At 50.3% G+C, this 27,394-nt stretch overlaps 2 protein-coding genes across 3 annotated transcripts; one reads left to right on the forward strand and one right to left on the reverse strand.

Annotated features, from left to right (window-relative positions):
• Positions 1 to 242: 242 nt before the first annotated feature.
• On the forward strand, positions 243 to 15,632 carry Sla2 (Src like adaptor 2). Its single transcript, XM_055602211.1, has 8 exons — positions 243 to 322; positions 3,319 to 3,457; positions 6,517 to 6,616; positions 6,920 to 7,006; positions 7,611 to 7,714; positions 13,678 to 13,827; positions 14,574 to 14,706; positions 15,231 to 15,632. Exons 2-8 carry the CDS (start codon positions 3,358 to 3,360, stop codon positions 15,394 to 15,396), a joined length of 840 nt encoding a protein of 279 aa, XP_055458186.1. The 5' UTR covers positions 243 to 322; positions 3,319 to 3,357; the 3' UTR covers positions 15,397 to 15,632.
• Positions 15,633 to 16,222: 590 nt separating this feature from the next.
• On the reverse strand, positions 16,223 to 26,506 carry Rab5if (RAB5 interacting factor). Of its 2 annotated transcripts, XM_055602213.1 has the most exons (4): positions 26,201 to 26,500; positions 24,328 to 24,431; positions 17,483 to 17,612; positions 16,223 to 16,729 (listed from the first exon to the last, which is right to left on the reverse strand). In XM_055602213.1, exons 1-4 carry the CDS (start codon positions 26,312 to 26,314, stop codon positions 16,688 to 16,690), a joined length of 390 nt encoding a protein of 129 aa, XP_055458188.1. In that variant the 5' UTR covers positions 26,315 to 26,500; the 3' UTR covers positions 16,223 to 16,687. The 2 variants fall into 2 exon arrangements, with proteins under 2 accessions (XP_055458188.1, XP_055458189.1); XM_055602214.1 differs by lacking the exon at positions 17,483 to 17,612 and having other exon boundaries at positions 26,201 to 26,506.
• Positions 26,507 to 27,394: the final 888 nt, after the last annotated feature.

Raw genomic sequence — 27,394 nt, forward strand, 5'->3', positions numbered from 1 at the left:
CTGAGGAGTGACACCTGTGTCTGCAAAGGGGCTCAAATCAGCAGGCCTCACTCTCTGGCCCTGCTGTGCTGGATAGGAATACCCGGTCTAGTCTCCTCGAGAAGCAAAGGGCTCCTGTACCAGTTTCATGGAGACTGCTGTCCATTAACAAAGAAGCTTGATTACCTCAACCTACTCTCACCGCCCCTGGTGATCCTCCAGACTGACAGCAAAGGTTCTAGTGCCTAAGATGCCGATTATCTTAGGACCTGCAAAGGCCTGACCTGTCGGGCAAGCGTGCCCACTGGCTGACCACCCTCACCAAACTTCTGATGTCAAACCTGTAAGTACACTTGCTTTGTTTTCTGGTGGACTTGGGAGAAAGGACGTTCCCCTCTAAGACTGGGAGTGAGCTTTGTCATCAGGCTCCAGGAGAGACGACTGGTAGCTAGCTGTATGAGGAAGTCTGTAGGATTCTCCAGACACACAGAGGGGAGTAGGCTCTCTCCTTTGACTGCCTCCTGGAGACTTGCAGTTTTCCAAGATCTCAGGGGCCTCTGCTGGTCTCTTCTGAGATGCTCACTTTCCAGGTGGACTCTTAGCCTCTCCTGGGTCATAGTCTTACCGGTCACTGAAGGAAAATACTCTAGATTACTCTCTAAAAGACAGTCACCTGCAGCGTCTCAGTTGCTTTCACAGGGTGAGAAGGGACTTGAAAAGGAGTGAGACAGGGGTAGGGATCACTCAGCCCCTGAGCTCAATTCCCAGATACAAAACCAAACCCACAAAATCCTGAGAGAAAGAGAGAACAGCCATCCTAGCCCTGCACTATCTAACCTGCTGCCTGAGCAGCAGGCAGCCATCCTCCACAGGAGATCATTGCATCCTCTAGACTTGGGCCATTACAATGAAAATGGGATTAGAGAGAGGCAAGGCAGCCTGGGCACTGTGCAGTTTCTGCTGCCTCTTGCCCACACTCTGCCCACCCACTCACCAGGACACCACAGACATGCTGTGTTGCTCTGAAGTGCGCCAAATGATCTGATCTCTTCTACAAATGTGGCCTGCACCCGTTTCTCCTCGGCCACACTGCCGCTGCCTGGGCCTCTTCACCAGTAGTTAACATGTCTTGGTCAGACCAGGAAGACAAAGTTGCAGAGTCCTGGAGAGGTGCCCAGCAAAGATCAGCTCCCTTATGGCCCAAGAGTCCTGGAGGGCTTGCTGAACTAGAGCAAGGAAGTTACTCACCTCCAATCCCTTCAGCCCTGTGAGGTTAGTGTTAGCATCCATCATCACAGGAGATAGTGCAAGCTGCATGCTTTGCCTGAGGTCACACAGCTGGTCTGAGTTAGTCCCCCATGCTACCCATGGCAAGCATAAAGCCAAGCGCTTAGCCTGAACCTCATACTCATGGCCAGCTGAAATGGAAGAATTGCCCTGGCAGTGAGCAGATCCCAGCCCTCAGCGGGCAGCACCACCACCGCCCTCACCAAGGCTGCCAATCCCCAAAGTCTGAGAGGAAGGGGCTGTCCGGGGCCAACCCTGGGGCACCAGCCTACTTGGTGTTCCCAAACTCTGTGCTGTGGACACTGAGCTCCTGCACAGAGGCAGCAGAACAGATGCTGTTCCTCCAGATGATGCCATGGGGCTGCAAGACAAGTGCTCAGGGGGCTTGGCACAGAGGAGCTGTCGTCCCAGCAAGGCCGGGTCTCCACTCATTGGTAACTATTCCAGGTCATGGATGCCATCCCATGGCATTGCTGGACTCCACCCTCCTCCAGGCAGCATGTGGCCGAGGGCAAGGAAGGTTACCCCCCTGTATCCTCACACCATGCTGTGACCTGGCCCTTCCAACTGTGAACCCTTGGCAGTGCCTGACCAGCTGAAAGGAACCAAACAGGTGAAATTACATCTTGTCCTACTGAACGCAATGAGACCATCTGAAAAGAAGTAGAAGACATAGCTCCCGTCACTGAAACACTTAACATAGTGTTGGAAAATGCTTTTCCAATACACTGTTTCGATATAGGGCCTTTAGGGCCTTTCTTGAGCCTCACTCAATGTTGAGAACAGGAACACAGGATTGTGCGGTAATAACAGATGAAACAAACACTGAAAACTTAACACAGTGTTGGGAAAATCAGCATTTCTCTAGAAATGAAGGATTTGCTTAGTCTGAGGACAAGACACTATGCAAAACAGTATGCTCCCTTCAGTTCACTCTTCGGATGTGTGCCGAGTACTGCTGGCCTCACTGAATGCTGAGGACAAGGCATGGGACTGTAGGGTAATGGCAGATTGAACGAGCCTGGTGGCAGTTAGAGGGCTATGAAGCAGGAGGATCACCTGAGCCTGAGTATCTGAGGACAGCCTAGGGAACATAGTCCTCAGTTCATCATCTCAGGAAAACAAAAAAACAAAAAAACAAAAAAACAAAAAACAAAAAACAAAAAAAAAAAAAAAAAAGAAAGAAAAAAGAAAAAAAACCTCTAAGGAACACAGCAGAATAAGTAAAAAGGAAGGGTTCCTAAAGGAATTTGTAACAGAGAATGTTCAAGAACAGGAAGGAAGTGTGGTCCCAGAGCTGGCTATACAGGCCATTATCCACCAGACCCAAATGTCTGCTGTGGTTATCCCCACTCCTCAGATGAGGAAAAAGGGCACCAAGAAGGGAAGTGACAGGTCAGTCCCTCAGAGCCTTGCAAGCCACATAGACTGACGTAGACTCCCAACAATCTTACCCTGTGCTCTGGCACTGGTAACTGTATTCAGTGTCCTTCTGCTTATGACTCCTATCCCAAGCCTCTTGCTTCCCCCTTGGCCCATCTCTAACCCTAGCCGTGGCCCCTGACATGCCTGCAGAGATTTCAGTGTCTTTTGACCAGCCCTGCCACCAACTAACAGAATGTGACCCCAGACCTAAGGGATGGTTCCTCAGGCTACAGGAATTCAAAGGAGGACAGCAAAGGCTGAAGACTGCTAGAAAGTTTCCTGAGAAAGAGTGGTGCCCAAACAGATATCCAATGGGAATGGAAAAGGCAGGCCAACCCACCAGAGGGGACACAAGAAAAGGCCCAGAAGACATGAATGGAGCAAGCTTAGGAAGGATGGGATACAGAGAAAATCACCTCCAACTTGCCCACAGTCTCAGCCTAAATTCCTTGTCAGTCAAACATAGTGATGACTTGTAAGGCCCTGAGAAACTGTTGAGGTACTTCCTTTTTGTGGTGCCTTTTTCTTGGCTCTGATGAACCTATCAAGCCATTTCCCAGTGACAGCCAAGTATCTGGGTCCAAGCTGAGATCATAGGCTCTGTCCACACAACAGCACCTTTTTCAGGTTTCTTTCAATGGTATGTTTCTGCCAATCTGCTGAAGAATGATGGGAAGCTTACCCAGCAGAAGGAAAAGCCTGTGCAGCCCAAGCTCCAGCTCCATTTCCTCTGGTCCAGGCCAGGGACCTGTATCTACACAAGCAGGTAGGTCTTGACTGTGGGGCCACTAGATGCTTCCCAGGCATTATGAGACTATATAAACCCAGACCTCACTACCTCTGGGTCTTGGGCCAACAACTCCAAACTTCAATTAAAGCCATGGCTACCCTTCCGAGTGAGCAACACAGGATCCTGGCAACTGCTGAGCTTGCAGTAGTCGTAAGAACATTAACTGTGAGGGGCTGGGGGTAGAACTCAGTGTTAGAGTCTTAAATCTGGGCATCACGCTAGCTGCAGTAATACAAACCTATGCTGCTTTTACTTAGAAGACCCTGGAAGAGCCTCTCTCTGATTTCATGATGGGGGTGGGATTGTCTTGTTTGGAAACTCTCTTCTCAGAAATAGCCAGAGTGCTTTGACCAGACACTATCTAAATGCTCTGTGGACACCATGGTGGTCCAGAGAGTTAACTACCACAGCTGATAAGATCATCCAGCCCCAGCAGCACTGTTAGGAGGGGCGTGGGGGACAGTGAATAACCTGTACCAGAGACTGAACAGCAAGATATCTAGGCATCTGGGTTCGGTCAGAAACAGTTGGTCCTCAGCCCCCAGACCCCTAAAGGTGGTAGGGTTTCTTTTCCTGCTTTTCACAAGGCCTCTTACCTCCCTCGTAGTAGCCTCCGCAGGGCTGTGATACTCTGGGCCCCTTCAGAGCCCTTGGAGCCTCCTCATCTGCAGTGAGAGGCCTGCAGGAAGAGACCTGTAAACCACACTGACCGCCCCCTTTTCCACTGAGCTAGCTGCAGGTAGCAGGCTGCTGACTCATCCTGGTGCTTCTGAGGGTGGTGACCACCCCTGGCAGGAGGACCTGGAGGGGACCTTTTTTCCCCTCCATCCGGTCTCCAAGGAAAGGAGGACATCTCTCAATGGAGCTACCTTGTCCCAAGAGGAATATGAGTTTTGACTATCTTGGTCTAGGAGCCATTTGTGCCCCCCAACTCCCACCCCCGGCCTACCTCCATCTTAAAGTTATTGAGGTTCTGCTGGGTACCAAGAGGACACAACAATGGACAAGCTGTCCCAGAGACAGAAACTAAGCCTTTATGAGTGATGGTTGTGTTAGGTTTGGTGGCAGAGCGTGGCAGGGATGAAAGCGTGCAGAGAGGCAGGGCAGAGCAGCCTAAGTTTGGCCACTGGCCAGCAGGAGACTCTCCCGCTAGGCAGGCAAGGCCAGAGCTTTCAGGAGGGCAAGGATCCTGCCTCCACAGGAGGTATCAGGTGTTCTTGGCTACAGAGACACCAGGCTCTGGGCAGGCAAGATCTCGGGGCCTGAGGAGCTCCCTGCTGCAGGGGTTTCTGCTAACCTTTTAAGAGGGAAGACCGGGTGGTGATGGTGGAGTGTGTTCATTCCCACCTACTGAAGAGACCCTTCCTTGGCCACCCGTCTCCTGGATCCTTTTATGTCTGTCTGGTCTGCTCTCCCTCCCTCACTCCTGGGTCTCAGCTCCCTTTAGAGAGCATCTCAGAGTCCTGTGGGACCTTGGTACTTTGAGAGATCCTTGGAGACGAAGAACCCTTCCTGTTGACCTTCACAACTTTTCCTGGCACCCTGCACTCGTGTGTCTCCTCTGGGAACCCTTACTGAGAAAGGACAGGAGGAAGGAAAGAGAGGTGAGGCAGGCGAGTTAGCTTTGTACAGACACTTGCTAGCCTTGCGGGCTTAGGGACAGATTGTTAGGCTGAGTGGGCTGGCTGTCTTCTGCCTGCTACCTGATGCCCAGCCTCCAAATTGGACTTCATGTCCACTAAGTCCTCTTGACCATTACTAGGGTGAGTGGTGCCTTAGCTTCCCTCTGGTTCCATGACCAGGCCAATCACTCCTCCATTGGAACCTTCACCTCCCAGGAAGCTGGGGCCCTTCCTGAGAGGTACAGCTATCAACCAGCCCTCATGCTCCCCTCCTCCCCAACCTAGGCCTGTGATCAGGGTGGTATGGGGTTGAAATTATGCCTTTCTTGCTGAGTCCTGTACTTGGGTCTTGAGACCTTTCTGCACAGTGGAGATGACTAGACACACCAACGTCAGGGCAGTGGCAAGTGCCCAGTAAGAAGCGAAATGATGGAGGAAGGCCTCAGGATGCCATGATGTGCAGGACACAGTTAGGGTTAGCAGGACCCTTGCACAGGCTCCCATGGGCACTGGCCCTGGTCAGGCCTGCCATAGCAGCTTCTGGTGGCACTTGTCAGGGGCAGCACGAACCTTCACTCACTGCCCTGGACGTAGGCCATTGGGAATCTAGCCTGTGCCTGTGCAAAGTGCTCCAGAGGGTTGGAGTCTATTCACATGGACGTTCCTCCAGGGGCCTGACATAGGACCAACGAGGAAACCAGAGTCAGCTGTGTGGGAAAGAACCCTATCCTGGAAAGGGAGGTTATTCTTCCCTCCAAGACCCTGCTTTTTGTCTCCTGACAGCACATGTCAGTGCTGGTGTTGGCAAACGCCCTCATTCCTGGGGCCCCGGGCTGAGCTTTTAGCCTTCCTGAAGTCCTTCTCCCCCTCCTCCCTATCACCCCCCAACACTGTGCCCTCAGAGCTGCTGTGTGGTCTCACCACTACACTTCAGAAGCCAACTCAGATCCATGTTGATAAGGGCTTCTAGACTTGGTGGGTTTTTGTTTGTTTGTTTGTTTTGTCTTGTTTTGCCATGATGCTAGGGATGGAACCCAAGGCCTTGCACATTTGAGGCAAGTGCTGCTCTATTAACCAGTATCCCTTGCCCCTGGGCTGTAGGTTTTCAGTTTCCCAGCTGTAGAATCCCTTTGTCAAACTCTCTGTAGAAGACACACAGGGAGATGGCCAGGAACCGGGTGCGCTAGCCACATGAGCTGAAGGCCTTCATGGGAATCCCCAAAGCTATCTGGCTCTCCCAAGCTCAGTAGAGCCTACTTGGAAGCATTTCAGACTCTGGGGTTGCTCCCCTTGTGGGGTACCTGTGGGAGGGGTGAGTGAGTTGAGCCAGACAAAGACTCTTCTTGTCAACTAGACCTCCCATCTTGAGAGAACATTGACCAAGAGGGTAAGTGTGTCTATCCCTCTATCTAGAGAGAAACAAGGTCACAGCTGTGGCCCTGGGCAGCTTCCCGGCGGGTGAGCAGGCTGGGCTATCTCTGAGACTCGGGGAGCCACTGACCATCATCTCTGAGTAAGTCTACAACACTGGGCCCCTGAGGTCACACTACGGGAAAAGGGGCCCTTCCACTACCAGCAGGGAGGCACAGGGCCACTCTTGGAAAGCCCCCATGTCTCTGGGTGGTTTTCTGGCAGCCTGACACATCCGCAGGGAGAGAGGCAGTGGGCTCAGGCCTTGGAACAGGAAGCCTTGGGTCATTTGCCACCCTCCAAGGAGGAGCCTGGTGTAGGGAATTCTGGGAAATAAGTAGACAAGGTGCTGCAAGTCCTTTGCAAACTCCACATGAAGGTGGTGCCCGCTGTGATCTCTCCACAGGGATGGAGACTGGTGGACAGTGCTGTCGGAAGTCTCTGGCAGAGAGTATCACATCCCCAGTGTGCATGTGGCTAAAGTCTCCCACAGGTGAGAACCTGGCTCAGGCCTCCGTTGGGGACCTTCCTACACTCTCTCCACAGTGTCCTCTTTATGCAGAGCCTGGGCAGTTGCCTTCCAGAGCTGCAGGCAACTGTCATGTCTTGTTCAGCCTGGCTCATGAGACTTGGGAGCCCAGAGAAGGCCCCACAGAGGAGGTGTTGTGGTGTGGGGCTTTGGGGGGTGGCTACGATCAAGCGTAGAGGACACTGAAGGGGATGCATAGGACACAGGCAATCTCTAAGGACATCCTGAAATGGAAAGACTAGGGGCACTTCTTGCAGAGGTGAGTGGATCAACAGTGGAGCTGGAGCACTGGGCCGTGACAGGACAGAGGCTGGTAGCCTCATAGTGCCCCACCCAGGACACCTGGGAACCAAGTCTTAGGCAAAGAAGGCCTAAGGCTGCCTTCATAAGGCTGCTCCCCAAAGCAGGGCCCTGAGAGGACCCCTGAACCTCTGCGGCCTGCTCTTCATGGTACAGAACTTCTAGGCCTAGTGGGCAAGGGAAGGGAGATCTCAGCAAGGTCATACAGAGGTGTGGAAGGATTCCATTAAAACCCACAAGCCTACCCCATCCCTCTTTGCTCCTCCAGGTGGCTGTTTGAGGGCCTGAGCCGGGAGAAAGCTGAGGAGCTACTCCTGTTGCCTGGGAATCCCGGAGGGGCCTTCCTCATCAGAGACAGCCAGACCAGGAGAGGTGGGTAAGCTCAGCCCTTACTGTGCCTCTCTAGATCGGGGCTCAGGGCAGGAGGCCAAGGAGAAAAGGCTGTTGCTATCCCAGACAGCCAGCAGAGGTTTCTTGAATCCAGCCAGGCCTGACTGTAAAAGGCCCTGAGGTGGAGCCAGACTATGAGGGCAAAGGAAAAACAGTTTCCCTGGAGCAATCTGGGGAGACTTCATAGAGTGGCTGCCTAGGCTTGGAGCTGAGCCGCAGTGTTTCCATGAGGCTCCTTTGACAATAGAGAAAAGCGGGGGTGAATCCACACAGCGGGATCCAAGCTTAGTCTATATTTTGGCAACTGGGATTTACTCTGAGCAGCAGTAGTGACCCTCCTTCACAGCACATGCTATGATCTCTTGGCGGATGCTCACTGCAAGCCAAGGGTCAGTAACATGCAGTTTGCTAGTGAGCCTAGAGAGGAGAAACTCCAGAGTGCAGGCAGCAGGGGGTCTGCCCTAACTGAGCTTCCTGAGACGGGCTGTCAGGGTCCTTGTTCTCTACCTCTACCCTGCAAGCACTTCCCCCAGGGGCTTCCTGGATTACCCTTCTCCAGCCCCCCTTGCTAATTTCCAAGAAATAACCCCTCACCCTCATACACACCCATTGGCTGGCTGCAGGTGGCGGGGGGAGGGGCAGCCGGCCCCAGTGCAGCAGCTGCAAACAGGAAACCTCAGTGGTGTTGGGGACTGGGACTGGAACCCTGCGTACCTACCAACTGTGAGCTAGAAAAGCCACAGGAAGTACGCAGTGCTCAGCCACCCACCCCACGCTACCTCTGGCCTGGTGCAGCCCCAAGAGTAGAGTGACCACCCCTTGATCAAGAAGGAGCATAAACAAGGGAAATTCATGGGGTGGTAAAGGAGGAGCCACGAGGGATCCGTAAAGATCTTCAAGGAGACCTGCTCAGAAATGCTGGGATCAGCATCCCTATTGCCAGCACCTGGGCAGGGGGTAGTCAGTCAGAGAGAGAAAACCCGAGTTAGAGCATAGAGGTGCATGCTAGTAACCCAGCTCTGGAGGTAGAGCCCAGAAGATCAAGAGTTCAGAGTCATATTCAGCTATGTAGAGAGTTAAAGGCATGCATGTTCTGGAGTCCCTGTCCCAATAGAGAAAGCTGGGAGTGGTGAAATTCCAACATTCTGGAGAGGGAGGAAGAACACAGAGAATTCAAGACCAGCTTTGGCTAGTAGCGAGTCCAGGCTTAGCGGGAGGTACAGAGTAAGGTCCCCAGGTGCAAAATAAAATAATAAAAGGTGGAGGGGCCTGGGAAATGCCTCGGTCCAGACAGCGTTTGCTTTGCAAGGGTGTGGACCTGAGTTTGAGCCCCAGCACCCATGTAAAAAAGCCTGGCACGGTGGGTGGTGTGTGCTTGTAATCTTAGTGCTGGGAAGGCAGGACAGGAGGATGCCTGAAGTTTGCTAGCTTACACATACAAAGCAAACCAAGACTTCCCATGCTGACTTTTTAGAATGGCTGTCTTCCAGGCACTGACTGCAACCTTTCTTTAGGGCTTCCTTTCAACAGCACTGCTAAAGCTGAAGGGCATACCTACCTAGTGTGGGCAAAGAGATCACTTTAGTGCATCACTCATAGATCTGAGGGTCTCTATCCAGGCATGCCACAGAATGGCCAGCAGGACTGCTGCACACCCAGCATGCTGACTGAGTCTGAGGAGGGCTGAACATGCTCCTCTCACACTGCTGGCCTGGGGAGCTCACTTTGAGAACTAGCTCTTAGCTGTACACTGGAGTCCCCTGGGAGAGGCTTATCACTTGGATGCCTGCACACCAAGCTTGAGCTGGTTTAACTGCTCAGGGATATGTCCTGGGACCTGGAATCTGAAGAAGTGCCTTCAAGTGAGGCTCCTCACTGGACAAGGCATGTTTGCAGTGAAGTAGAGCAAGAATCCCCAGTGTGTGCTGGAGTGGGGAGTGCTGGGGAGGCAGACCTGCTTCAGATCCTTCAACATGTCCTAGATGACAGTGTGCACGTCTATTCTGTGGTTTGTGGGCCGAAAAACAACACTAAGTTCCAGAATCCTGAGTGATGTCATAGAGTGCCGGTTCTCACAAATTTTTTGTTGTTGTTGTTTTGTTTTCTGAGACAAGGTTTCTCTATGTAACAGCCTCAGCTGTCCTGGAACTTTCTTTCTAGACAGGCTGGCCTTGAACTCACAGAGATCCACCCGCCTCTGCCTCTGGAGTGCTGAAATTAAAGGCTAGGTCTCAGATCTTAATACACAGGAGTCATTGGGAAGTTCTGGACCTGGTGACAGTGCCAGCTCTTGCCACCACAGACCAACTGGAGACAGAGGCCAGAAATCTGCTCATGGGAGGCCTCGGTGGAGGAAGTGCAGGAGTGGTTTGCTAGGCACTTCCCAAGGGGGATACCTTGGGCATCCCTCCCTTCTCCCAGCGCCACTGGAATGCTCAAGCCTACTAGAGCATCCTAGAGCGTAGGACCAACCACCCTGCCTTTGCCCTGGTAGGTCCTCTTCTAGGTTCTCTGTGCCCTCTACCTCCACTGCTCACCAAGTACTCTAAAAGCACTTTTTTCCCCATTCTACTTCCTGACACATGGTCCTCCCACAGCCTGGAAAGCCCCACCTCTCATTTCTCCCTTGGGCAAATATGCACCCACCCATCCTTCTGGTTGGAGCCGTTGTCACCTCCCCAGGCTCTCACTCTTTGGAACTCCCACTGACATCTTCATCTGGCTGCAGTGAACTGGCTTGTAACAAATCTGCAAGCCGTGCTCTCTGAGAACACAGGAGCTCACTGTCCAGTGAGGACCGTCAAGGACAAGCCTGGTCAGGAGATGGGCTGGCAGACAGTGCACATCTGCTTCTCTGACACCTCTGTCTGGGCCTGGGTGGTGTCTGGCACTGTAGCAGGGGCTCAGTAGATGTTCCCAGGAGACATGAGTGAGATGAGTCTGCCTGGGTGGGCAGGAAGGCGAGGGCCGTGTCTGACAAGGATAGACCCAAACTTGACCCCCCACCCCCAGCTCCTTCATATCTGGGGTAGGCCTGCCTGTGTGCACCTCAGCACTCTGCCCTCTGCAAAGGTCAGGATCCTGGAAGGGCCTAGACCCATGGCCAGTAGAGGACAATTGTTCAATGTTTTCTATAAGAAATGCAAGGACAGTGAGTTTTCAAGCGGTTCACTCTAATCCCAGCACTGGGAGGCAGAGGTATGGGGATTACAGTTCAAGGCCGGATTCATCTCCATAATGAACCTCTGTCAAAACAACCAACCAAGCAACCAATAGGACCCTCAGATCCCAGGTAGAAACGGCAAGGTCCCAGCCGAAGTCTTGAGGGCAAAGCAGACAATGAACAAATGTGTAAGGAAGTCATGACATCAAGTGCCATAAGGAAAGCAGAAAGCAGAAGTGAGGGTGTGTCTGTGGGCTCAGTATGCATGTGCCTTGAGAGGGCCTCTCAGCCCAGAGCCAGTGGGATTGGAGCAGGTCCACACAGAGGTCAGATTCTGCAAAGCCTTTCAAAGGTGAGGACTTTGATTATAAATGTGACAGGGATGCTAGGCAGAGGTGGTCACATACTTTTAATCTCAGCGCTCAGGAGGCAGATGCAGGTGGATCTCTATGAGTTTGAGGCCAGCCTGGTCTACAGAGTGAGTTCCAGGACAGTCAGGGCTACACAGAACCCTGTCTCAAAAAAACAAAAACAAACAAAAAACCCCAAACAACCAAAAAAGATAGACAGGCAGATAGATAGGTGTGACAGGGAGGGCTCCAAAGAGGAGTGACCTACTGTGATGCAGGTGACAGGCTGAGGTGGGAGCCACATAGGAAGCAGTCGTGCACTCCTTTTGGTTGAGATCTGGTCAGATTCCAGGTGTAGTAGGAGTTTCTGACGAGCTAACTTTCCGTGGTTGTTGCAAAATAACAGGACTCAAAGGGGAAAAAAAGGTTTATCTTGGCTCATAGTTTCCGAGGTTTCTGCTGACAGCTACCTGGCCCAGTTGCTTTTAGGCAAGGTAATGTGCCTCATGGTGTGAGAATGTGATGGAGGAAAGCTGCTTGCTTTGTGGCAGCCAGGGAACAGAAGAGCTGGCTGGGAAAAGCCGAGCCATCATGGTCCCACCACTTCCCAAAGGCCTCCCCTCTGTCACTGCAGCAGTGGAGTCATGCGCTCACTCCAGGGGTTTGGGGAGGCCTTCCAGCTCCAAATCCAGACAGTGTGAGAGGAAGAGGTCCATGACTCCAGAGTTTGAGGCTTAGTGATGGATGAAGGCTGGCTGTGAAAATGGGAAGATGGCAGGAGAATAAACCAGAACCATCCCTCGGGAGACTTCCTCCTTTAGACATTCCTTCATCTGTGTCATGCAGGTGAGTGAATGTTCTGCATAGGTTGTCTTAGTGTTCTATTGTTGTGAACAGGCACCGTGACCATGGCAACTCTTATAAGGAAAACATTTCATTACAAGTCAAGAGGTCTAGTCCATTATCATCATGGCGGGAAGCATGGTGGCAGGTAGGCAGACGTGGTGCTGGAGAAGGAGCTGAGAGTTCCACATCTGGATTGGCGCACAGCATGGAGATAGACACTGGGCCTGTCATAGCATCTGAGACCTCAAAGCCCACCCCCCTGACACACTTCCTCCAATAAGGGCACACCTACCCTTACAAGGTCATATCTTCTAATAGTGCCACTCCCTAATGACCAAGCATTCAAATATGAGACTACAGAAGCCATTCATATTCAAACCACTACAAACAACAGGGCCACAGGACGGGGTACAGATAGAACTTGGTGTTAGCTGCATGCGAAACGCCTTCCCCACCTGAACGCTCACAGCTGCTGAGATCAGAATAATCACTAACCCCTGCATGCTAGCTATAGAAGTTCAGGACAGGCAGGGCTACACAAATTAAGAAAAGGACCTGTGTGGCCAGATGGTGTGCCTTAACAACAGTGCTGGTAGGCACGGGTGGGAGGGCTGCCCTAGAAGGTGGCTCCACGTGAGACTGAAACCTAGACAGCCTGTTAGAAAACAAGTCTTACAACTGGGGGAGGGCAGCGGTTCCTTGGGATTGGCTGAAGTCTTTGTTCTAGCTAGGAGACAGTCTCGCTATGCAGCCCTGCCTGGCCGAGACCTGTGCTGACCAGGCTGGCCTTGAGCAGCTGCCTCTTCATATCCTTGTTGAACAAAGGTCCCCTGCACCACCCTTGGCTGTATTTGAACTTGCTGAGTCATGCTGAATGGACAGTCTGACTTGTGGCTGCTCATTCATTTACTTGTTTTTTGGAGACGGTCTAGTCTCACACAGCTGAGATTGGCCTCATATTTACCACATAGCCGAGGGAGGGCCCTGAACCTTCCGAGTGCCGGGGTTTCGAGTATGTACCAGCACTCTCTGCTACGTGATTAGCACTGTAAGGCACTGGTCTGCTTTGTGTGAGGTAGCGGAGATTTCCTAAAACAAAGCCGTCTGCATGCCAGGCCAGTTCCTTAGCACTGAACTACAGCACAGCCTCCACGCTTTATTGAACTGTCGGGCTCTGACAGGCTGTTTGTGAGAGTGGTATCTATGAGCAACACTGCTGGGCGCTTTTCTACCCGTGTATGAGATGGGACCGCTGGCTTTGAAGGTGTTAACACAACTGTTAGCGCCAAACTTTCCAAAGTGACTTTCTGGCGATGCTGACCTTTACTTGACCATTTTCACATTCCAACCCTTCTGCCACCTGAGTCTTTATCTACACAGCCGGTATTTGATGCTTGCTTATACCTCACCCATCCTGGGGACCACAGAATCCTATCTGTTACAGCCAGTACTCTTTGTCCTGCCTCTGACCCCAACATCCCCCTGAAGGCTGGGCTGTAGCTATTATTTTTTTTTCCTTTTTCCAACCTAGGCAGGGCTGGGTCTTCAGCAGGGCCTCAGACCCAGCCCTGCCCTTTCCTCCTCAGGCTGCTATACCCTGTCCATCCGACTCAGCCGCCCTGCATCTTGGGACCGGATCAGACACTACAGGATACAGCGTCTTGACAATGGCTGGCTGTACATCTCACCCCGCCTTACCTTCCCCTCACTGCAGGCCCTGGTGGAACATTACTCTGGTATGGCTTCCTTTTTTTGCCTTCACTGAAGACTGAGTGAGCGGCTGAGGAGGTAGCCACTTGTGCACTTTAGACACTTGACATGCTGGGGCTATCGAGACAGCAGAGGTACTACGGCAATCTATCCTTGTTCAGCACCTGTGCTGGCATGTGGGTGGGAGCTATCTCCATCCCACGCCGACAGAGGAACTAACTACAGGCCAACTGTGAGCCTGGCTGGAATCTCAGCGGCAATCAAAGTGGCCTGCAACTGAGTTCTCTCCACGGGAACCACTGTGCTGGTCCAGGGTGCAATGTGACCCTTAGCAATTCTGGGGTCTGTCCTATAACCCAGCAAGTGCCAAGGACTCAAAAGGGGAAACCTTGCCAGTGCACATCTTTAATCCCAGCACTAGGAAGGCAGAGACAGTAGGATCTCTGAGGCCAGCCTGGTCTACAGAGTGAGGACAGCCAGGGCTACACAGAGAAGCTCTGTTTGGGGGGGGAGGGGGGACTTCTTGAGAAAGTTGACTGTGGGGTTTCTACAAGGTGGTTCTAAACAGTAATCTGACAGAGCCAGGCTAACCACTCTTTACTTGCTTTCCTTCTCAGTTTTACACTGAACTAAGTATCAAACTTGGCCCCAACTAAACTTTCACCATACCTCAGCCTTCATGAGACCGTCAGCTTGACCATGTCCTCAAGGTGCCAAGCACAGAAAACTGCAAGGGCTTGTACCATATCACAGGTTTGGATCTCTTCCACAGAGCTGGCAGATGACATCTGCTGTGTCCTCAGGGAGCCCTGTGTCCTGCAGAAGCTTGGCCCACTACCTGGCAAAGATACACCTCTACCCATGACCGTGCCAATGTCATCACTCAATTGGAAAGAGCTGGACAGGTAAGGGAGTCCCAGAAACACAAAAGGCAGAATAAAATATGAACTCACAACCCAGAATGCGCCTGTCACATGAAGAGACACCTTCCAGAATCCAGCCCAGGCTTAGGCAGTATTGAGGACAGGGCAGTATCAGGGAAACGGGAGGCACGGACCTCAGGGCACACAGGGGGAGATGAAGGTTATAGAGCAGGCTGGTGAACAAGAGTACCGAGTAGGGAGGTCAAGATGGAGTAAGATCAGTTAAGAAATGAGGAATACATGCCATTGGTGGCACATGCCTTTAATCCCAGCACTCGGGAGGCAGAGGCTTACAGGATCTCTGAGGTCGAGGCCAGCCTGGTCTACATTCCAGGACCACCAAGGCTAAACAGAGAAACACAATTTCAAAAAAAAAAAAAAACAAACAAACAAAAAAATGAGCCCAAGTCTGTCAGCAGGAATGACACAGTGCTTGTCTAAGAGTAGTGAACCCTGTAGCAAGCACAGGGGAAGTGACTCCTTTCTCCGCTTTCCCCCATCCACAGCAGCCTCCTGTTTTTGGAAGCACCTCCCCCTGGGGAGGCATCTCTTCTCAGCGAGGGGCTCCGAGAATCCCTCAGTTCCTATATCAGCCTGACTGAAGAGAACTCCTTGGATGATGCCTATTCTGAAAGCAGAAAGCCAAAGGGGAAACAAGGCTGTGGCACCTAGAACTCCTACCTTGGCCCCACAGCTCCTAGAGGCTATGAAAGCAGAGGGCTTAGGTGTGGGGCCCAAGCACACTCAGGGCCACACCTGGACCATCTGCTTCTTTCTCTCTGGATTCTAGGAAGTCATTTATCTTCTCCGACCCCCAACTACAACTTCTAGTCCATGTGGAGCACAGTTCAAAGCAGGGCCAGGCCTCTACAGACAGATTACTTATAAGGTCTAATAAGTCAGTTCCTGAGAGGGATAGTCAACATGAGTGCTAACCAGCCCTACTAAAAGCAGAGATCACCACTAGCATGAAGGAGAGAAAAAATATTAGGAAAATTCACAAGTCTCAAGATGCAAACACATTTCAGATGGTGGGATGGCTCCGAAAGCAGAGACAAGCAGAGCACTTGTTGGCCTTACCACCTAACTCCCAATCACAGCAAGAATGAGAACCCAGACCTTCCCATGATCTCAGGTCAAGTCCTTTTAAGTCAAGCTCTCAGATTCTACTTCATTCAGTGTTCATACAAACACAATCACGGCCTCCTCACACCCCAGTCTTGCCATCTGGTGGCCAAACACAAAACGACAGCGTTCACGTCTGGCTTCTAGAGCTCTCTCGCTGCTGGGTTGGGACATCAGGTGTTAGATCCTCTCTGAAATGCCAAAACCAAGGCAATAGCCTTTACCAACTCTAGCCCTCATTTCCCTCATGGCCAAAAAGCAAGCCTGACTGAAGCTGCTATGGGAGCAGGGAGAGCTACGCTGACTGCTGGGTTGAGGGTACAGGTGGATAGGTAAGTAAGCAAGGCTTTGTTTACCAGACATGCCAACACACTTTCAGTTAAAGACTTGTTTATTCAAGTATCTGAAAACATCCTACAATGGAGACTGTTAGATGGTGCTCGTACTGCGCTATGTGGACCACGCACACGGTGTTTCCAGAAGACCTGAGATGCCACTGATGGTTTAAAAACTGTACACCTGACGGAGAACCAAGGAAGACAATTTAATGTTTCATCTGGATCCAGAGACGCATCAGATTACACAGCAGCTCCACCTGGCAAACAGCTGTTACATGATGGTATCCAAGGACAAATTCAGAAATGCTTTCCCAAAGGTGGATGGTTCTTTGAAAAGTTTCACAACCCTTGCAGAAAACACCAATGCCCAACTTGCTGATTCTAAGTCCAGGAGATGTGGGTCTTCTTGGTTCCACGTGGTAGAAGTGTCCCAATAAGCATGTATCTGCTGTGATAAAAGGGTCCTCTGGACTGGACAGAAGAGCTGGGAGCAAAGGCCATCAGTCATAGTGGATGGCAGTGTAAAAGATGATCCAAATGACCTAGGGGAGACATAGCAATGTTCAAGTTGTCACCTGGATCAACTCAGCTCCCCCCACACCCACCAGAAATTGGTACATAATTCTGAGGTCTTTAGGATATTCAGAAAGGATAATTATCATTAGTCCAAAAACATCTCTCCAGAGAAAAGGTCTGTTCCCATGGTGACTTATTCCCCACCCCTCTCTCCCTTCAGCTACTGGTTAACTTATTCTCTGTGGCCCTGCGTGTTCTGGACATCTTACTAAGCGGAACCATAGCCTTTTCTGTGTAGGTTCTTCCGCTTCGCATAACGTTTTCAAGGTTTATCCATGCTGTAGTACCATGGCAACAACATCTTACTAGATGAATATAAAACATTTTACGCTTTAGATGACAGCCATGTGAGTGGTTTGGTTTTTTTCCTAGTAGAAATATATATATTTATATACGTACATCTACATTTTTTATTTTCTCCTTTCATTTGGGGTCAGGATCTCTTTTTATGTAGCCCAGTAGGAACTCAAAATTTATAATCCACCTGACGGGGTTGTAGTTGTGAGCAACCAAACTAAGCTCCATAAACACGAATTAAAAATTTCCCCTTTTCTAACATGGAGCTGGCAGGAGGCCCTGGATTTGAAGGACTTACAGCATCCCACAGCCTGCTTGAGAGGCCACTGACAAGAACAGCAGTAGAAGTCATCTATTGTGCTCCAAGTGACTGACCTCTCACACAATGAACAGAAGCGTTGAAAATGACCAGCTACACGTACCATGAACAAGGCAAATGATGTCATAAACCCTTCTTTAGTGAGCTCCCATGTGCCACCATATTCTTCCTCGTCGATCTGTAGGTAGTTGCTGAAGTAGAGATACAGGACTCCTGCGTTGATCAGGCAGAATCTGGAGTGAGGGGGAAGCGCCAAAAGCAAAGTGTAAGCTTGAAGCTGCGAGCTCTCCCTGCTGTTAGAGCGCTGCGCTCCAGTTCATCATCTGTGCATGTGCACCCTTGTCTCCCCACCCAGCCCTGCCCAGGCAGGGATGACCTGGAGAGAAGCTCCAAGCTCAGGAAGACTGGCTCAATCTGTTTATTTCGTCGTTATATATGAGAGTTTGTGTAAGTCTCTCCAGGGGGGCCTCCGCTCCCTCATATGTATAACAACTTGGATAGTTGTTATAGTAGGAGGTGTGAACAAAATACAAAAAAAAAAGTCTATACCTTCGGTGGAGCTGAAGATTTAAGGAGAAACTACTTTCAGTCAAAAGCATGAAACAAAATATTTAGCGTGGAGGAGGGGCCTCAATGGCAGAGCACTTTTCTAGCACAAACAAGGCTTCTGAGTGCCATTCTCAGCACTATCCCCAATTCTCCAATCTAATTATTTTGAGAGAGGGCCTCACAGCGCCAGGCATGGCAGTGCACACTTTTAATTGCAGCAGGCCAGCCAGGGCTCTATCACACGGAGAAACCCTGTCTTGAAAAACAAAAAGGAGAATGCCTCAGTGTGTAGCCCTGGCTGGCCTGAAACCCTCTATGCAGAACAGGCTGACCTCAAACTCACGAGAGATTCCCCTGCCTCTACCTCCCTGAGTGCTGGGATTAAAGAAGCATACCATCACACCCAGCCTACTCTCCAATTTAAAGCACACAGAATTTCTCTTGGCTTCCTTGAAGAAATCAGAATGGCTATAGTGCCACCCCAAATAGGAACCCATACCAGCCACAAGGCTCAACACAGTTCCAGCTGAGGGTTGGTGAAGGGACAGACACCTTTGGTTTATGGCCTGGTAAAACAAGAACATTGCTATCTCCCAAGAGGAGGCCATTTATGAACCTCTATGCTTGTTACTGACCCAATGGCCAGGTAAACATGATGCCCTTGCCTTCAGTTTACCATCTACTAGAGGGCCAAGAATACCAACAGAAATGGAGTTAAAACTGGTGATTTATGAGCTGGGTATGGTGGCACACACCTGTAACCCCAGCATTTAGGGAGGCAGAGGCAGGTAGAGCTCTGTGAATTCAAAGCCAGCCTGGTCTACAAAGTGAGTCCAGGACAGCCAAGGCTACAGAGAATCCTTGTCTTGAACCCCCGCCCCCCCAAACAAAACAAATACAAAAAACAAAGCTAATCCAGACCAAACCCAAAAAACCCTGATGATCAATGAACCCTCCCATCCCACCCCAGGGAAGCCTCTGACCCCATGATGTATTGAGCTGATGCAGAAATGGGAACACAGTGAGTACAAAGGATGGGGTAGGGTTGTGCAGACTGTTCGCAGAGAGAAACACAGACTGGTGTAAGGAAGCACACGAGCTTGGTGGAATCACTGGGACCCTAGGGGAGGTGAGAAGGCTGGGTGTCCAGGCTTCACAAGTCTAGTGTGTGGATGGTAATATAATGCAATTCTCATGAGCAGTGTTCTCCTATGTCACCCTCACACTGGCTGCTCTTTCAGAGGCCCTGAGTTCAAATCCCAGCAACCACGTTTTAGATGGGCTCACAATCATCTATAACTGTAGTCTCATAGGATCATATGACCTTTTCTGATGTGCAGATAGATATATATGCAGACAAAACATTAATATGCATAAAATAAATCTTTTTAAAAAAATGTTGGGTGGTGATGACCCAGCCCTTAAATCCCAGAGGCAGGCAGACAGATCTCTGTGAGTTCCAGGGCAGGCACAGTTGTTATACAGGGAAACACTGTCTTTCAAGAGGGGGAAAACTAGAAAACAAAAACACATTAGCACAAAGTGACAATAAGCTGACATGGAAGAAGGATGATGGAGTCAGTAAGTGGGGTGACAAGAGGAAAAGAATGACATGGTACATCCTTACAAAAGTAAACCTGATACATACAGAAGCAACCGAAATCAGAGCATTTAATCTATGTTAGGTGAGGTCAGAGAAGGGCCTCACGCTGACCAAGCTTCAAGGATGAGTATCATTCTATTGTATAAATGAGGAAGAGCCGCAAAGCATAGAAACCCAGCATTTGAGAGGATGATGCAAGAGAACTGAGTCCAAGGTCAGCCTGAATAATACAAGACCCTGTCCCAGAAAACAACAAAAGGGCCAGTGAGATGGCTCATGGTTAATGCCGAGTCTGCCAATCTGTGTTCAATCACATGGTGGAGAGAATGGACTCCCTGAGCTGTCCTCTTTCTACACGAGTGCCCCCTTCATACACAAAATAAATGCATTTACTATATACATATCAATGGAAGCACCAGTTAAAGGTTAAGCATTAACTGAGAACATAGTGATCACGTGATGAGCTGAGCCCAGAGGTGGGCGCACGAAGCCTGAGTAGGCAGAATAGCTGCCAGCCAGTCTCGGGCTAATTACAAATAAGGAAGCAAGGGGAGCCTGACTGTAACTGATGCTAAGTGAGGGCCACACGGAATAAAGCGAGGTTGGAGCTGGACTGAGGACAGCTAAGTAGTTACTGGAGAGAGGAGGGAAAATCATCAGAAATGAGCACCAGGAAGTCATCCCTAAAGCAAAGAAAGTTGCGGAAGGGGTATGGAAAAAATACAAAATCAAAGTTCTTGGCCTTTCCAACAGCAGGGGAACGTGCCAACCCAAAGGAAGTTACAGTCTGTCCAGAGAGAGAAACTGGCTCTGGTGACAGTATGGGCCTGAATCCCAGAAACAGGCAACCCTACGTTAGTGGCACCACACACTCGGTCAGCCAGTCCAAGGTGCACTCAGTTTCTTGTTCTCTTCGCCACATCTTATAATTCTAATCATGTAACAACAGCAGGGAGCTGACTCATGGGATGCCTGAGGAACTGAGGTCTCTAGCAATTCACTCACATCAACCCATTTAACTCGTCTGTCAGTCACTCCTCTTGTCCCCATTTTACTGATGAGTTCACTGATCTCAGGTAAACCCCACATTATGTTAACTTTAAAGCAGTAGACTCAGAACTTGAATGCAAAGTTTTCTATGAGGTTTTTTAAAGGCTGTTTACATACAGTAGGAGGTGCAATGAACTACTCTATTACTTGTTTGACCATTTCCAGACTGGATCCTACAAGAGGGCTAGGCATGGTGTTACATGCCTTAGTCCCAGCACAAGGGAAGCAAAAGCAGGCGGAATCTCTATGAGTTCAAGATCAGCCTGACCTACAAAGTGCATTCCAGGCCAGCTACAGTTACAAAGTTAAGACCCACATCTCAAAAAAGGAAACCATAACAAAATCTTACAAAAGGGCCTCAGTGACCAAAGACATCTGCACCACGCCTGCTGGCCCAAGCCCAGCCTCTAAGAGCCACATGGTAAAAGAAGAGAACCAATACCTTATGTTGTTCTGATTGCCACATATGTGCCATGGAAAGTGTAATAAAAAAACGAAACTATGTTTAATATTTTTAAGGGCTGTGGAGACAGCTCAGTGGGTAAGAACACTGGTTCTACTAACACAAAGACCTGAATTCAAATGCCACCACCCACATAAAAGCCCATCATGGCACCATATGCCTGTTATCCTAGTATTGCTGTTGCAGACAAGCAAGCCCAGGAGCTCATAGGCAAGCCAGCCTAATTTAGGGTGGTGAGCTGTCCTGGCTCAGTGAGAGACCCCATCTCAAGGCAACACTGCACAGAGCAATAGAGGAAGACACCTACATCCTGTTCTGGCCTCTGTAATGCACACTCATTGCACATTCTTGTGCTTGCACCATACACCAAAGGGGGAAAACAGTCTTGTAAAATCTGACAGATGCAGGGGCTCTGAACTAGCACCATCCCTCCCCTACATCGGTGGCCTTGCAAGGACAAACTCCTCTTCCTCTGGCATTATTCTCTGCCTACCTTTTTTCCTACTAACACAAAGACCTGAAGTGAAGTAATCAGTATTCTATCTTTATACCCCATCACACCTAGGAAGAGGTATGTGAACCATAGTTCCAACAGCTAATCACCCCGACCAGTCTTATGTACCCGCTCTGTAGGGATCATATTCTGCATGAACTCTTAACAGTTTGGTTGTACAATGCTTTGCGCAGCATTAAAACACACACACACACACACAGAGAAAACCTTTTTGGTGGGGCTGGAGAGATGGCTCGGTGGTTAAGAGCACTGACTATTCCTCCAGAGGTCCTGAGTTCAATTCCCAGCAACCACATGGTGGCTCATAGCCACCTGTAATGGGATCTGATGCCCTCTTCTGGTTTGTGTGTGTGAAGACTAAGCACTCATATATAAAATAAATAAATGAATATTAAAAAAGAAAAAGAAAGAAAGCCTTTCTGGTTAGAAGGCACAGAACAGTAGTTCCCTCTTGCCCAGTTTTTGTGTGGTTTCATCATTAGTCCTGGACAAAAGGGAAATTGCAGAAATAGACACGTGCCACGTAAATCAAATGCCTAAGTTTCAACTGCAGGCCGTTGTAGGCAGTGTGTGCATCCTGTGCTGCCCTGCTTCACCCTGCCATCCTCCATTCATGCTGTCTGTTCTCCCTGTCTGCCAGCACATGGTGGGTATCGGACCTGTGACAGTGTTAGTGCTTGTGTTCCAACAACCCTGGTGTTACTTAGTAACAGCAGCAAAATTAAAGAACAGTGATTCTAACAATCTGGCTATGCCAGAAAGCCATGAAGTACTTTCTTCAGATATCTAACATCTGAAGAAGTACTATAAAACAACTGGGTATTTTGAAACTGAGAAAAAGACAATACAATTGTTGTAATTGTTTTTTTTTTTTTGTTGTTGTTGTTGTTTTAGACACAGGGTCTCTCTGTGTAGACCTGGCTGTCCTGGAACTCACTTTGTAGATCAGGCTAGTAGGAACTCAAAAGAGATCCTCCTGCCTCTGCCTCCCAAGTGCTGGGATTAAAGGCATGTGTCACTGAGCCCTGCGATAGTTATTAGTTACTTTATTTGTTTTATTAGTTTTTAATCTCTCACAATGCTTAATCTGTAATTTTTAAAATGGTTCTGAGACAGTCTTACTATACCCTTGGCTGACGGTGTAACCCAGCTGGTCTCAAACTCATGAGAGTCTCTTGTCTCAACCTCCAAGTGCAGAGAGTACAGATGCACCATCATGCCCAGCTCCTCATTTCTATGTAATTGGTTGTGAGTATCTACTGAGGGTCTTGGAATAGGTCTGTCAACAGGAGGGACTACTATATATTTCTTTTGGGTTACTACTGTCCCAAGAAATTATGCAATTCTATTTCTGAAATATACTAACTAGTAAGAAGCTGGGTGTAGTGGCACTCGCCTGTGATCCCTGCACTCTGGGAGGTAGAGGCAAGCAGATCTCTGTGAGTTTGAGGCCAGCCTGGTCTACAAAGTGAGTCCAGGTCAGCCAAGGCTACACAGAGAAACCCTGTCTCAAAAAACAAACAAGAAGAACCAGTAAGAGATACCATCAGCTCTCAAACTACTAGGGTGGCTTTCATTGGGGTAGATGTGTGACAAGGGAGGGCTAGCTCACTTGTCTTGACTGTGTGAAAAGAGAAAAGGCAAGCCTCCTCACTTCCACAAGTGCTATCTCACATTAAGGAGTTTCCCACTGCCTTTTATATGCAGTTTCATGAGCACAGACTTGCTTTTGGTAACTCAATAAACTGAACCATGACTAGGTATCAAGGATGTTGCCATTAGCCAGGAGTGAAGTAAAATGTACAAAGCCAAGCCTCCTATTTTCGGTAGGGATGGGGTGATGCTTTTAAAATGTAGGGACCTGAAAATAACTCCTGCTAAAGTCAAGAGCTGTTATATCAAGCAAAATAAAAAGAATTAAAAAATGGTCTTTAATTACAAAGCTCCCAAACTTCCTAAACATCCACAGGCAGCAGGGCAGGACACAGCTAAGAATGTGTGTTGGGGCTGGAGAGATGGCTCAGAGGTTAAGAGCAGTGGCTGCTCTTCCAGAGGTCCTGAGTTCAAGTCCCAGCAACCACATGGTGGCTCACAACCATCTATAATGAGAATGAGATTTGGTTCCCTCCTCTGGCCTGCAGCATACATGCAAGCAGAACACGGAATACATAGTAAGTAAATCTTAAAAAAAAGTTTCAAAAGGATATTTGTTGCCAACAAGTAACACAATAACCACTGACAAGAAGGCATGTTAGACCCATGAAAAGACTGGCCCAGTCTTGAGGTCAGCAGCCTGACATGAGATGTTCCTGGGCCTTCCACCAGCCCAGGAATGCTGATGCTGACTTCTTTGCTTTAGTAATGGGATGCACATGATGCCAGCCATAAAAGGGAAACAAGAGTCTCTACCTGAAAAAACAAAACAAAACAACAAGCAAGACCCAACCAAGCATGTTGATGCATGCCTATAAACACCAACAGCACGCAGGAAATAGAGGCAAGACGTGAGGAGTTCAAGGCGCAACCTGGGCTGCCCTGGCTGATGATACCCTGCTACTAAAATACATACATACATACATACATACATACATACATACATACATACGTACGTACGTACGTACGTACATACGGAGAAATGAGAATCCTGAGCATAGCTGTTTGCTCATAATCCCAGCACGTATTAGGCCAAAGCAAGTTCTATAAGCTCCAGAGTGAGATCACATCTCAGACAGACAGAAAAACCTACAAGATGTGATAGCCAAGACTTACCCTGCTATTCCCAAGAAGCCGCGCAAGGGCAAAACACCCCAAATGACACCCAAGATCACAGCGATGATCTGTCGGAACCAGTAGATCACATCTAAAAATTCATCCTATAGAAAAGACACAATGTGTGCATTATTTATAATGGCTGGACACCCATAGGTGGATAAACAAAAGCTTATTACCCCCCCCCCACACACACACACCCCAAGACAATCTCACTATGTAGCTCTGGCCAGCCTGGAACCTGCTACGTAAACCAGATCTTGGTTCTGGAGTGCTGACTTAATGGTGTACCACTACAACCAACTTAAAACGTGGCTCTTCTAGCTTTATTCGTTTTATTTTGTATGCATTAGTGTTTTGCCTAAATGTATGCACGTGCACCACAAATGTGCCTGCTGACCATGGCTCCTAGATGAGGGCACTGGTTCCCTTGGAACTGCAGTTATAGACCACTGTGACTCATCATGTGGGTACTGGGGATCAAATCCAGGTCCTCTGCAAAAGCAAGCAGTATTCTAAACTGTTGAGCCCTCTCTCTACCTTCCATATGTGGTCCCTCCCCACCTTTTTGGTTTTCGAGACAGGATATCTCTATGTAGCCCTGGCTGTCCTGGAACTCACTCTGTAGATCACTGGGCTCGAACTCATGAAATTCCCTCACCTCTTTCTGAGTGCTGGGATTAAAAGGGTGTACCATCACCAACTGCCTCCATGTGAGGTTTTCCCACCATCTCTCCTACTAATGTGTGGTGGAAAACAACGTGTTTAGACGTTACATGATTATTTCCAGAGCCTGTACTCCACATGTTAGAGAAATCATTACTTCTTTAAAAGAAGCTGCGTGAATGAAACTGTAGTCAAGGACTGTGGGCCCTGGGCTTCTAGCCACAGATAACCCTTAGTTGACCAGCTAAGTCCTGACATTCCCCAACAAGAACGATTACCCTTAATACCTACACTTCTTGTACGGTGACTTTTGGGAGAGCCACCGAGGAACAGTGGTGGGGAAGTGCTTTAACCAAGTGCCAGCACATTTAAGTTTCAGCCAACAAAGAGCACCTAGGTTTGTGAATTGCCCTGGACTCCAGACACCAGTCCTTGGATCAGGGAAGAAGAAGAAAAAAAAAAAAAATGACACAGCAGATCACAAAGACACTACAGGTTTTGCAAGAACTGGGCAGGGCTGGGGGCAGGCCAAGGGCACCTTCAGGCCGTACTTCCTACCCCCACGGCGGAACTGAAGAAAGGAAAGTCCAATTTCAGCAGTCCAAACAACGAAGGAAGTCCAAGAATAACATTCTTTTTAACCGTCTGGAATCAGTCTGCATCGTGCAGGCTTCAAGATCACAGAATGGAGCATAGGTGGGAAGCGTCCACGCTCAGATCCTCTGGAGGGGACCAGCGAGAGCATCTTGAAGTCCCCAACCGCTTCTTACCCAAGTCTAGCAAATTTCTTCCTAACTCACACCCTCCTAAGACGGTCTCAGACCCGACTCTCGAATCTGAAGCTCACGGGCCATCTCGTCGTTTTCATCTAGTCGAGCAAAGGCAGCAGCACCCCTCCCAACGTGCACACTAAACGCACTTCGGGGATTCCGCACCCGGCCCGCGCGCACTCCTCAGAAGCGCTAACTACTCCGGATCCCTCGGAGAAAAACGGCGGACGACCACAGGAGCTCCGCCCGCCCCGGCCCGCGCTCGCCGCTTCCGCGTGCCCAGACGGCTCCCCCTTCCATCGGGCGGGCGGGCGGCCAGGCCCGCGCTCGTCCATTCCGCGCCGGCACCCCGGCCACCCGCTCCCAGCTCCCCGGCCGGGACGAGGGAGACCCGGGCCCGTCCTCCCGAGCCCGCAGCCTCGCCGGCCCTGCCGCACCTTGTCGTCCCAGGCCGCGTCGCTCCGCAGCACCTTGCTCCACACGGACACCTTGAGCGCCCCGTTGGCCAGCTGCGGCTGAGGCAGCTCCTCCTTCCGCCGCCCGCCGCTCATCCTCCCGTCGCGCCGCCCGAGCCGGGCCTGGGGCGCGCGGGCCGAGCCGAAGGGAGTCGGCGGTCCGGGGTGGCGGGTCTCGGCGCGCTGGGCGGGCAGCGACTGTCCAGGCAACGCGGTGCCGCGGCACGCCGAAGATCCTGTCCTTCTGCCAAGCTGCCGGCTCGCTCGCTGCACGGAGCAGGCGCCGCGGAGGGAGGGGCGGAGCGCACGACGACGTGCGCACGCAGCCAATCAGCGGCCGCTCAGCCGGCTGCTCCGGGCCTCGGTGACGCCTCTGCGCAAGCGTCCTCCGGTGGGCGGAAGTGACGGCAGGCTTCCGGGAGGCGCTAGGCTAGGGGGAGCGAGAAGGGACAAGTGAGCCCCGGAGGCGACCTGGACGCGAGGAGGCGCTGTGGAGACTGAGGAAGAGCTCCGAGGAAAGCCGAGATTTGACGTTGTCACTGCCCGGTGAGCCGGCGGCTCCTCCCCTAGAGCGACAGTTAGAAGTGGCCTTACACCCTGCCGTGGTCACCGGGAGCCCCAGGATGCCCCGATGGAGTTACCTTCTTGCGTTCTCTCCTAAACCTTACACTTTAGTCACGACGTTAATTCGTCCGCCGAAAAGACTACGGAAAAAGTCAAGTTCCCTCGCCTGGTGACGGTGCAAGCCTGTCTACCTTCTGGAGGATGGTGAATCCCAGGCCACGTAAACCTGGGCTACATAGCAGGCCTGGTCTCAAAATGAGGAACAAAAAATTCCGTGAAACTCAACGTCTCATCTTGCCCGGCCTTCTCCTCTGACGAACGTGAGGCTGAGATCCCAAGAGAAAAGAAAACCTTTTCTAAGGACAAGGCAAGTTGGCACCAATGGAGAACCCCGCCAGGGTAAATAGAAAAATGGTGTCGGGGTATCTGTTGCGTCCTCACAGTGTTAACATTTCGCAGAATGTGTTTGGAACGGCCAGAAGCAGCTGCACCCCCTGCAAACTTGTACAACGGCACAAATTCTGGGGCATCCCGTGTTGTGGCGGTGCCTGTGTGCAATCCCAGCCTGGAGAGGAATTTTAGGCTGACCTGGGTTACATAGCAAGGCTGGTC

Source organism: Psammomys obesus, unplaced genomic scaffold (assembly GCF_907164565.1).
Source record: "Psammomys obesus unplaced genomic scaffold, mPsaObe1.curated_primary_1811, whole genome shotgun sequence".
NCBI lineage: Eukaryota > Metazoa > Chordata > Mammalia > Rodentia > Muridae > Psammomys > Psammomys obesus.